Below are 13299 nucleotides of genomic sequence, written 5' to 3'. Positions count from 1 at the left end.
TCTTGACATTCACCAGTATTTATAGAATACCCACTGTGTGGGCAGCACTATTCTAAGGGTCTGCATAAAAAATAAAAGCAAAAGATCTCTATCCTTGAGGCACCTTGAGAGGAAAAAAACATTCCCATGAAATAATATGAAAAGTTTTAAAGCAGCATATAACAAATGCAAAATGACTCAATGAAAAGGGAATAGATAAATTCTTAGGAGAGATGTACTAAAAAGAATGACCAGATTATGATCTCATTAATCTGGGAAGAGTACATTTTTTCCAAAATATTAATCCTATCTCTTAGTTCTGTCAGACTTTGAGAGTTTGACTTTATGTAATTGCCAAGCTTTTTATATGAAGTAAAATTACTCGAGCCATACACACTTAAAACAAAAACTTTTATACAACAGTGTTTTTTCCTTATTTGAGACAATAAAGTCATATGCCAGATTACGTTGTATATCTGTTGGACAAAGGAGTATTTTAAGAAGGGAGTAGCATCTTGAAGTAGGGAGAGTCAAAAAAGGAAAATATCAAAGACAATAGACAATTCAATTTCATGAGAATTTTTTAAAGCAAGTAACAGAAATTGGAATGCAAAGAAAAAAAAGAAAGATAATCCTTGCCCTCAATACTTGTGTTCTCATGGGGTATAAAAGAGTGAAATAATGCAAGATAATTTTATGAGGGATCGCTAATTACTAAGTTGTTAAGAAAGGCTTCCTGAAGGAGGTGGCATATGAGTTGAGCTTTATGGAAAGCCAAGGATTCTATGAGGCAGCCAGATGGCTCAGTGGATGGATTGCTGGAACTGGAGTCAGGAAGCTCTAAATTCTAATCTGGCCTCAGACACTTGCTAGCTGTGTGCCAAGATATTAGAAGCAGGGATACTAATTAGGAAGCCCTTACAATGGTCCACCTGAGGGATGATGACTCTTAATTTGTGTGGCCCAGTATGGGGAGGAAAAATGAACAGTTGGGAAAGATGTTATTAATCCAGATCACTAAGACATGACAACTGATTGGATATGGAAGGCAAGGGAAAGCAAGGAAAGAATCAAGGTTGTCTGGGGGCTGCAAATTGGATTACATCAACAGAAACAGGGAACATTTTAGAGGTGGATTTATTTATTTGGGAGTCATCTACATAGAGAGAATTGACACTATGGGAGTTTGATTATATTACCAAGAGAGGGTATAAGCAGCAGGAAAGGAACAATATGGTGATTTTTCTAAGATAAATCTTTTTATAACCTTTGATTTAAAGATCATACATATTTCCAAATGCACTGATTGCCCCATTTTTGGAAAATTGCTGCACCTTACTGTCTCAGTATGGGAGACTAAGTCTAAGAAGATATCAGGAGGGACAAAGAACAAAAAGAGATAGATGAGGGAACAAGATTCTGCATATGTCCAGGAGAGGAAAGGCCATATATTGAAGATTTGGGGGTAGGGATACCTATAAACATTCATGAGAGATACTTATTATACATTTCCTGTGGGTTCCCTTCAAAAGTTGAGTTGGGCTTAATTATGCACTGATTCCCTTTAAGTGGTGAATAAAGCTGTACCAAATGCTTATATCATGAAGTCTCCAAGTTACTCTGCTTTTCTGAGGTCACAACTTCAACAGATGGGAGGTGAAAACTCATAATTCTTTTTAGCATTTAAGAATAACTTTACTATCAATTAGTTTTGCATGTCTTATTGTTTACATAATATTTCTACAATGAATACCCCAGTATCCTTTTAAATATTTTCTGCTTGTATTTTATGCTGAAACAAAATAACTGAAATAAGTCCAGAGACAGTTGTTTCCATTTACACACCTGCATTTATTACAGGTTTGAAGGAATTACTGTGTTTTTGACATAATTCATAGTTGAACAAGTTCACTGTGAAAACTATATAAGGTATAAAATGACATTCCATCATGTTATCAATCAGCATTTTATTTGATAATTCATATTATCTCAGAAATACCTAGCAGCTTTCAAAGCAAATAGAGAGGTTAAGTGACTTGCCCAGGGTCATACTGCTAGTAAGTGTCTGAAGCTGGATTTGAAATCAGGTCTTTTTGACTTTAGGTCCAGTGATCTAGCCACTGAGCCATCTAGCTTCCTCTGATTTACTTCATAATTCAGCTTAAATCCCATTTCTGGAGGAGACTTTTCTTTCTTCTAACCTCACTCCTTTCCTTACTCTCTGGGCTTTTCCATCTCTGCCCCAGCAGTATTCTCATTCTGGAAATGCCTTCTATCTGCAACCTGCTCCTCCTCTTGGTGAGTTTTGAGACTACTATTTACCCAGGCCATCCATGCTCACTTCTTACTTAGCTCCACTCCTTATAACCTCATAGAAGTAAGGAATATTAATTTAGTTGTCAGAAAAATAGAAAAACAACCCTTCCTCTTGCTCCCCTTTCCTGAGCCACTGTTTGTTGTAAAACCCGGGTCCCAACACCCATCTTCAGTTTTATAACTTTGTTGAATCCTAAGACTGTTGACTTAGAAATGCTACTACAATACCCGCAAGTATCTCCATTTTCACCTTTCCTATTTCCCATCCTTCTTTATTTCATCCTCATCTTTGTAATTTATTCATCTATATAAACTCATCTTTTCCAACCAACAATATTTATCGAGTACCTACTTGAGAGCCACTGAGAATTTAGGAGTGCTTTAAGAAGTTGAGCACTTTATGAATGCATTATCTTGTGTTTCCAGCACTTCAGCAAGTAGTTTATATGATTCACAAGAACATTTGGCATAGTCTCTACCCTTGAGAAGCGTTTAATCTTTTAGGAACATATATTACCTTTAAAATAATTTAATTGCTTAATTTGATTGTTTTCTTGTTTTTTTTTTCTTATTTGTTCCTTTTTTCCCAAAAGTTCTCATCTTATTGCTCAGTGATTACTACTGTCCCATTGGAAAAAAGATTCCCTGGCTTTCCATTTCAGTTCACCTCAACAAACACTTACTAAATGCCTACTATGTAGAAGGTACTGCCCTAAGTATAGGGAATACAAAGACAAAAAAATAAAATGGTTACTTTCTCAAGGAGCTCAAAGGTGTACCACCTTGTCCAAGGTCACACAGTGAGTGCCAGAGGTGAGATGCAAATCCTTATCTCTCTTGACTAAAAGTACATCAGTCTTTCCCTCTAGGCTGCCAAAGTTACCATGGAAAGTGTCATTAAAGCATGGTTTCAGTTATAAGACAGGCCTTTACAGTACACTTTGAAGATCTTGTTCTAGAAAACCTCTGGCACAAAACTGTAGCATCTGAGGAAATGGCTTCTCCATATTAGCTTTTTTTGAAAATTTGGTTTGTTTCAGGGTCTGTGTAGAAGCTTTGTTGCCAGATGGACTACTTTTTTCAGTTGACTGTCTTGCTCACAAGTCCAACATGATGATTGGTGAAGTACTCCCTTACTCCAAAGAAGTGATGCATGTGCAAAGTATTTCTCATTGGGCACCTGCTAACATTGGACCTTACAGTCAGGCCATCAAGGTGAGTTAAGTTTGTTACTGCTTATTGGCTTCATTTGTTTGAAATAAAACAGTATTGAAAATTGTCATCTATAATTGGTTTCTCTGATTCACAATGACTCAAATCTTTCCCATATTAATGATGTCTATTTTCTATTTATGTTGGCATCGTTAAAGATCAGAAACTCTTAATTTGGAAAAAAGAAGAAAAGACATCATTCACATTCCTCTCTCTCCTTTTATATAAATATTTTATAATACATTAAAATGAGATGTATTTTCTAATTATATAGTCAAATGTTTTCTTGATTTAATTTAGCATTAGAGAATGTCTGATGGCTCTTATTGATTGAAAATATTTATTATTATTATTGAAAATGGGAAGCAGAGCTAACCTTTTTTCAGAATCAAAATGTAAAAAGATCAACTTCAAAAACATTAAAATGGGAAAATGCCCATCAATTTTAACGTTTACCTAATATAAAAGATTTCTTTGGTGTTCTAAGAGTTTGTAAGTTTAAGGAGTTCATTATTCTTAGGTATAAACCATGTCCTTTTCCTATGATTATTTATCTTTAGGTAATCTATACTGTCATTGTGACCATAATTGAAGAAATCTTAGCCATCATCACAGAAAATAAAAATGTTAATGGGGTAGATGTTCTTGTCTTTGCACATGAAAAAATGTCTTCTTTTTCCCTCAGCATACAGACAAAGGTTGCTTTCTTATTTATGTTTAGCTAAGTCTCAGACTGTGCCTTCCAAAAGTATTGTGTTCTAGTTTGAGAAAGGTCGTAGCATTATGGAACTTAAAATGATTATAGAATTTGATCTTAGGAAAAGATGTGATTTATTCTCACACAAGGCAGTATCCTTATAATTAACTGTCAGTCAATAAGTAGTTATTCCATACCCATATAGTGCCTAGTATACGCTAAGCACAGTGCTAAGTCTAGGTATTCAAAGAAAGACAAAAGACAATCCCAACCTTCAAGGAATTCATAATCTAATGGGAGAGACAACAGACAAACAAATATATACAAACAAGCTACATACAGGATAAACAGGAAGTATCTAACAGAGGGAAGACACTAGCATTAAGAAGAATTAGAGTGCGATGCAACTTCTGGTTGTACTCTTAACTAGTAACAAGTATCTGTTAAGTGGTAACAAGTGTCTCTTAGAGATACCATACTCTACTAAGGGACAGCTTGATTTAAAAATTATTTCTTATGCTGAACTTAAATCTGCTTCTTTATAACTTCTCCTCAATGATCATTGTTTTACTTTCTAGAATAACATAGAACAAGTATGCTCCCTCTTTTATATTAGTGACCTTTAAATATTTTAAGACAGCTTCTGAGTTCATTCCTTTATTCACTAGAGGTGTATCTGAAAGACATTTTTATGTATTAAGAAAGTTCTTTATTTTGCTTCCAAAGCATTAAACTTGGATTCAATTCAACTAGTAAGGGCCTATAGTGTGCAAGTCATATAATATGTTGAATGTATGAACCCCAGAAAACTATAGGACTTCCAAAGTATAATTCTTGATCAATTTACTCATACTGTAAAAACAAGCTGGAAGTAAAACAAATGTTGCCTAAATTTTGACGTGTATTTAGATAGCCCCATTGAGTTAGTCAATCCCCATCTATTTGGATGGGGTTTGATATTCACATATATATGATGGCATGATGTAGTAGATAGAGAGCTGACCTCAGAGTCACAAAAAATGAGTCCAAATCCTGCCTCTGACACATACTAATTATCTTGTATTACTACATGCTAAATTGTACGTATTACATACTAAAGAATGTAAGTATTATTACATACTAAAATTATCTTGTATTATTTCACTCTTTTAGCCAAGTCATTTAAGTTTTCATTTTACCTAGGCAACATTCTAAGGCAACAAGTTTCAGAACTTGTATAAGTACTCGAGTAACCACTCATGTACATTGGTAGATAGAGTTTATTCACTGGAAACTGACAGTGTCAATGAAATCATAGGTCCAGACTAAAAAAAAAAAAAAAAAAGCAAACACACATCCATCTCCCCCTGATATCAGGGATATATAGAGTTTAGTCCATAGATGGTGACACTCACAGGTCTATAAACATTGTTCAAAAAGAGCTAGTCCTTCCCTTATGTGTCAGCTCCTGTTGTTTACCAGCCTTGCACAGATACGATAGAAGTGCTCCCTCTTTTCTAGAATGCTGTTCCTCCTGCCCTCCTTGCTTCTGATCACTCCTCAGCTACTTAGGAATTCCTACCAAATACAGTTGAGAATTGCTTCTTCTGCAATAGCATCAAGAGTAAAAAATAGTTCAGTGCAGCCTTGAACAAGCCTGAACTTTACAAATGCCTGTCCTCCTCTCCTGATTAAACTGGGCAGCAGAGGGATGACAAGTACAATCATATACCTCCGAGTATTGGAATTGGTCCAACTTTTCTGGACATCAGTTTGAAATTATTCAGGCGAAGTACCCACAATGTCCATACCATATATTCCTGTGCATATATTATAAAGAGGTCAAAGACCAAGTAAAAGTCAAACATTAAAGAAAATATCCATAATATCACTCTACCATGGCAAAGATTTGGAAATAAAATGGATACCCATCAAGTGGGGAATGGCTCAAAAAAAATGTAGTATGTGAATGGGAGGCAGAGAGAAAACTTGCCTAATAGTCAGGAAGACTTGGATTCAAGTCCTACATACTGGTTGTGTGACCCTGGGTAAATCACTCAACCTCTCAGTGCCCTAGACAACTCTCTAAGGCTTTAAGTTTCAGGGAAGTTGCTAACCTGCATTAGCGCAATTTCCTCACCAAGGAGTTCCTTATACCAATGAAAACATAGGTTCAATTCTTAGCTTTATCTCAATATAGATGCAATGGAATATTATTGGGCAGTAATAAATGGCAAATAGAGAAAGTCAGAGAAGCATAGGAAGATTTGTATGAACTGATGCACAGTGAAATAAACAGAACCAAGAGAACAGTGTTCACAATGACTACAATGTAAATGAAAAGACCATTAAAATGAAGCAAACTCTGAATAACTGAAGAGCCAATAAATAAGGGGACTACCTATGATGTAGTACATTTGGTACACTATCAGATATAGTCACTGTATCAATCAGATTTTTGCCTAATTATTTTTAGTTTACAAAACAAGTTACAAATTTTGTTTTAGTTTCTGGGGAAGGCTTATTCTAGGCAAAAGGTAGCATCCCCTCCCAAAGTGACTATGATATAAAAACAATTAGCATCAATAAAATGTGTTTTTCTTTTAATAAAATTGGCAGTGGTGACTGAGACATGGTAAAGCTGCTAAGGTTTCCCTAAAAATTCTTAAGATGTAAGAAGGGGAAAGAGAAGTTCCTAAGTTCAGAGCTACTGGTGTCATTTCTCTCTTTTTTTTTTTTGTGGGGGCAATGGGGATTAAGTGACTTTCCCAGGGTCACACAGCTAGTAAGTGTCAAGTATCTGAGGCTGGATTTGAACTCAGGTACTCCTGAATCCAGAGCCGGTGCTTTATCCACTGTACCACCTAGCTGCCCCGGTGTCATTTCTCTTAATTTTGCAATGCCTACATGAGGATCAGCTTTGCAAAGATAAGAGTTAAAGATAGCTGACACCTAATAACATCAATAATAGACCTGCCAGTGACTCCCATTTTTACAAGGCTAACTTTAGTCCAGAAAAAATGACTACCTTCCTTATAAAGCTTTGATAAAACTGGGCACAAAATTATTTTCTTCTCCAGAGTTCTAATACTTGTAATAGCCAGAGTATTTTAGGTCACAGTTGATGTATGCTGGCATAAGTACATTGCTGACAGCTAGAAAGTGTGGCAGGCTCATGCAAATTACAGGTATTCACAACACAGGCTCTACAAATCACTCAGCAGGGCATCTGTTTAATTCCACAGGAAACTTGTGGGATCCTGCCAGCCATATCATAAGGGGATTTCCCCCACCCCCACCCCCCAATTTACCTTGATAATACCCTTTTAACCTCAGCTGACAGAAACAGAGATTGATTAGGCATCTTCATTTTACAGACAAAAGGACTTAGTATTGCTGATCCCTTTTCATAAAAGTATGTGCTGTGGTTTATTTGAAAGTACTGGTCAGAAATACACATTTGGGGAAACCTCTAATTAGGGACATTTGATTACTTTCAGTGGTTAACACTGTGAATTACTGAGGTCAAAAGTACTTCTGCTTCCACCATTGACCATGTTTAGGATTCTGAGTAAGAGGCGGCATGGTATGATGGAAAGCACAGCAGATTTGGTGTTAGGACATCTGACTCCTGGTTCTGCTCTGCATTATCTCTGTGACCTTGAATGTCACACACTTCTCTTGGCCCCAGTTTTCTCCTCCTTATATAAAATGAGGCAGTTGGGCTGGATGGCCCTTTCCAGCTCTAAATCCTGAACTATATTGTCTCCTGCTCTTACTAAACTTTAATCTTGATCTAAATGGGTTTTGTGAATACTCACATCATTGTTTATGAAGCTTAAAGAGTTCTTAAGATAAGTTCCTTATAATGACCAGTTTTCATTAATAGTATTCCTAACAATATAATACCATAATACTACTAAGGCAATTCTTCTACACCCATTTTATGTTACCACTACTCATCTGTACATATATTATTGCTATCGCAGAGATGTCAAAATGATCTATCCCATACTTAGGGGGACAGTCATAGAAGAATTGTTTTAACCAAAATATCTAAGTCTGTTCTCAAAAATGGTTTTCTAGCTCTTTTTTCCTGTGGTCATTCCTTTCTTATAACAGAATCAAGCCCAAAAATGTGGTTGCCAAAAAAGGATTATACTATTAGGTATTTGTGACAACCTAACTCACACAAAACCCAAATTGTAGCCCCAGCAAGCTAAGCTTTGGTAAAAAACATAGAAGTCCCAGGACCTGCCAGAAGGCAGTGTTGGCAATCAAACTTCTCTTTGGAGAGTTGATAATTTCCTCACGATCTTCCCTCTGTTGAGAACATTCAACTGAGCTTGTGCATATGACTTCAGTTCATAAAAAGTTTACAAGTGCAGCTGGAATGCTTAGGATTTGATTGTTACATAAATAAGTATTTGAGAACATATGTAAACTTGACAGTGTTAGTACCAGATGTTCCTATAATATGATAATGTACTTAGAATGTCCGTTGACACTTTCAGTTTGTTTATTTTGGCACAATCTCTTTATCTGCCCATTTCAAGATAAGAACACATTAACTGTATCTGCAAAATTGATCTTCTCCTGTGCTAGGACAATATTCAACTTACAGTTGGCCATTATAGAAAAAAGTATAAGTAATAGCAATATTAATTCAGTTATCATTTTTCTATACTTAACCTCATAAAACACAAAATATGTCAACTTGTAATGTTTATAATATATGAAAGAAACAACTTCTACTGTGGTTATATATTTATGCTGTCAAAGTTATTTAGAAACTGGTCACCCAGTTTGTGCATTATCCTTTTCTTCCTTTGACTACTTAATATGTATTTTGTGTAGATAATTGTCTTTATTTCACCATTCTTCCCAATTCTTCTAAGTTGTTCCCTTGACTTCAATACTTACCCCTCAATGACATGAAAGCATTTTTACTTCATAGGGTATGTATGACCCATTATCCTGTTAGAACCAATTATTATTCTCTCTAAACAATCTTTGGATTTATTCAGTGCTCCTTTTAATTTAATTTTTTGTTTGTAAAGTTTATTTTTCTTTCTTTAGGTTCACAGACTTTTAGTTGAATAATCCATTTTAGATTTATGAGGAATTGAAATCAAGCTCATCTTTCATTTTTTGAAAAATCATGAAAATTTTTGCTTTTCTCTAATTCTGAAGTATCATTCCCATTCCCCATGGCTCCTTTCAGATCACCAATTGTCATTCAGAACGCATGGTTGCAGATTCTTTCAGTACCTTAGGATGTGTTCCTCAAATCTTCTCAATGTATCTGCTACACTTGCCAGTATAGTTCTTAGTATTCTCTTCCTTCTACCCTTTTTTGAAATTGCCATCACCCTGATGTTGTCACTGAATAGCAATGGAGCATTTTATATTTTTATTTATTTCATGGCAGACCAGAGCAAAAAAAAAAAAAAAAATCAGCTCCAACTGGCCACACCACCAGTGACAAACCTCTCTATACTTAGCTATACTGATCCTTGGAAAGCAGACATAACCTATTATTATAATCATATTTTTGCATAATGGTCCTTCAAATATTGGAGGGTCTTAATTCTTTTAAGATAACTAGTATGTCATTTCTTCATCTCTAGGAATTAGGATTACCAAAACAAATCTTGTGCGCCTAATTAATATATTCTGAGTTATAAAAATTACATAGGGAATAACTATCAAAAAGAATCCCATTAACACATTATGAGAGGGGCAGCTAGATGGCACAGTGGATAGAGCACCAGCCCTGGAGTCAGGAGTACCTGAGTTCAAATCTGGCCTCAGATACTTAACACTTACTAACTATGTGACCCTGGGCAAGTCACTTAACCCCAATTGCCTCACTAAAAACCCCCCCAAAAAAACAAAAAAACCAAACCAACCAACAAAAACACATTATGAGGACATATAGTACCATGAACTAAAAAAGTAGCTTCAGTGTAATACTCTGAGTATATGCTGCACTGAAGTTCTCTTTTTGATTACTTTGTCTAATTTTAGGTTCCATGTCTAAGGAAATTATAAAACTGAAGAAAATACAAATGTCTTGTTAGCTCATGCTGAATGAAATTATAAACAGAATATATGATATTGAATCCTTAATTTAGTCTCCATGGATTAAAGGGTAGACTTAGTCACCCTTTACCCTTTTGTTTTTATTGTCTTAAAAATTAGGATACTGAAAGTGCTTTTATTGAACATGTTAGAAAGCATGGCCCAAAGTACTGTCTTTATAAAGATAACATAACCATGTCACTATTCTAAGAAAGCCCTTAGCACTTTCTTGTACTGCTGGATCCAGGCTCCAATTAAAGAACAAAGTTTGATATCTATGCTGTATTGATGACTCCTGAAAGATACCACAGTAACAACTTACACAATCATTCTGTATTTTTTTTTGCAAGGCAATGAGGGCTAAGTGACTTGCCCAGGGTCACACAGCTAGTAAGTGTCAAATGTCTGAGGCCGGATTTGAACTCAGATCCTCCTGAATCCAGGGCTGGTGCTTTATCCACTGCGCCACTTAGCTGCCCCAATCATTCTATATTTTAATGTTAGAAAAAGTCAATCTCTCAATATATTCTTCCAAAATTTTGAATAAATGCCTGATATAAAAAAACAATCATGAGCAAATTTCATTCATTGAGCTTTTATTTTATATTTAGGCTACTGATTTCTAATATTTTGAGCTACCTAGTAAGAAGGGCAATAAAAAGCATGTGAACATTTTAGGGAAATAGTTGTGTTTCTGACTTTTTTTTTTCATTCTTGGAGATTTCTCACTTAGCCAGTGGCTGATCAGGACTATTAAAATAAACTATGATTAAAAACCAATTTCAGTTCCAAATAAAAGCATTTTCAAAATTAAGAAATAGTTTTCTGTGAAGACCATGCTAACAATTGTTGACTCGGTGCTTAGGATCCATAAGATTTAAAGGATGGTAGAGTTTATCTTGTCCTGTCCAAAATGAGAGAAGTGAGATCTAAAGAGATCAAGTAACAGGTAATAAGTAACAGAGCCATAATTTAAAGCCATGTCTTCTGACTCCAAATTAAGTGTCCTTTTCACTATACCACATAACATCCCCATCTGTTCTGATTACTCTGTTAGCTTTTGAAATAATCCAGCTACTTGGGTTATTCAGGAAATTGCTCCACAAAGATCCTTGAGGATTTGGTTCCTCCACAGATGTCCTGCAGGGGCTCCCCTAGGATGACCTTCCTAGTTCAGATGTCTTGGTGGTCCAGCATGGATTCTTTGAGAATAACTTAGCTGAACTTAATCTAAAAATGACTTAGAGGAGACCAGTCTGAAAACTGATATTATGGGCATCACAATATAGTCATATAAAATGCTTCTAAAAACTGATAATTAGAGAAATACAAATAAGAACTCCGAGATTTCACCTTCTGCACTTCAGACAACTGGTGAAGAGGTTGTTTAAAAACAAGTACATTATTGGTGAAGGTATAATTGGCACAGCCTTTCTAGAAAGTAATTTGGAACTGTACCTCCAAAAGTCACTGCATTGTTTACACCCTTTGACCTGTGATATCACTAGTAGGCCTGTATCCCAAAGAGATTTTTTTTTTAAAAGAGAGAGAAGACCCATGTGTACAAAAATATTTATAGCAACTTTTTTGTTATATCACAGAACTAGAAACTGAGGGTATACCCATCTGTTGGGAAATGGCTGAACACATTATGATCCATGAACATAATGGAATATTATTGTTCCATAAAAAATAATAAAAACAATTTCAAAGAAACCTGGGAAGACCAATAGGAACTATTACTAAGTGAAGTGAGCAGTAGAACCAGGAGAACAATTTACAGAACAGTAAAGGAAAACAATTTTGAAAGACTTAAGAACTTGGATCAATACAATGACCAACTATAATTCTAGAGAATTCATGATAATGCATGCTGCCTACCTCCTGCAGGAGAGGTAGTGGATTCAAGAGACAGAGACCTACCTTTCTGGACATGGCTAATGTGGGAATTCATTTTGCTGGACTATGTTTATTTGTTACAAGGATTTTTTTTCTTTTTTTCCAATGGATGGGGTGGATACTGAGGGATGATAGGATTACAAGAAAGAAATAGAAATGAAGGCCATTGAACTGTTTTGTTAATGTAGAAAATAATGGCCAAAAGGAAACATAAAGCAAATAGAACAGCTTTGAAAGTTATGTATAGAGCATCCATTTAAAAGGAAAAACAGGGGCAACTAGGTGGCTCAGTGGATAAAGCACCAGCCCTGGATACAGGAGGACCTGAGTTCAAATCTGACCTCAGACACTTGACACTTACTAGCTGTGTGACCCTGGGCAAGTCACTTAGCCCTCATTGCCCTGCAAAACCAACAACAACAAAAAACAAACAAGAAAAGGAAAAACAAGTCACACATAATAGAGATGTGCAGTTCCATGTTCATTCTTTTTTCTGTTATATTTTGTATGTCAAAATACTAATTATATTTGGCATTTAGTTCAGAATTTTTCAAATGAAATTTTTGAAAATGTTTTCAAAAGAAATATTCATGATGAAAAATGTTATATTATGAAGCCATGATCCACAGTGACAGCACTGGTTTGTTCTAGTCAATAGAGAGGCTCTCCTCAGCCTTTTTGTTCTATCAGCAAATCATTATTACCCCTCAGTTTCTATCATCACCATTCTATACTCCAGATATTTCCTTCATATGGATCTCCCTACAAAGATAGAACTGGATTTATCTGCTATCATCATAGATATATCACCATGAAATTAGAATTTATGACAAACTATTTTCTCAGCATGTGACCTTGACTCATTTAGAGCCTCATTTGCATTTGGACCTCTTCAATTTTTACCCATATGTACTTTATATAATTTGCATAATGTCCCCAGCAAGATCACTTTCAGAGCAACCCCTCTGAGTTTACCCTTCCAGGAACCACTGGGAACAATTAAACCTGGGTCACATCCCAGATTGATCTTGTTCAGAACAGCTTCACAAGGTCACTCCCCGTGAGTCCCCAGCCTTGCTCAGATTGGTTATTTATGCACTGTCAGTAAAGTGCAAGCCTCACGAGGATAGGTA

At 35.6% G+C, this 13299-nt stretch overlaps 1 protein-coding gene across 3 annotated transcripts in view; it reads left to right on the top strand.

Moving 5' to 3' along the window:
* DPH6 (diphthamine biosynthesis 6) overlaps nt 1-13299 on the top strand; it is a 443945-nt gene that overhangs the window by 222359 nt on the left and 208287 nt on the right. For all 3 annotated transcript variants that reach the window (XM_043990141.1, XM_043990143.1, XM_043990144.1), the window contains exon 12: nt 3336-3510. In XM_043990141.1, coding sequence (XP_043846076.1) covers nt 3336-3510 — 175 coding nt within the window. The remainder of the gene's footprint in view (nt 1-3335; nt 3511-13299) is intronic.

This window comes from Dromiciops gliroides, chromosome 2 (assembly GCF_019393635.1).
Source record: "Dromiciops gliroides isolate mDroGli1 chromosome 2, mDroGli1.pri, whole genome shotgun sequence".
In the NCBI taxonomy this organism is placed as follows: Eukaryota; Metazoa; Chordata; class Mammalia; order Microbiotheria; family Microbiotheriidae; genus Dromiciops; species Dromiciops gliroides.
Note: the sequence above shows the minus strand (reverse complement) of the source record. Positions and strands in the feature narration are given on the sequence as shown.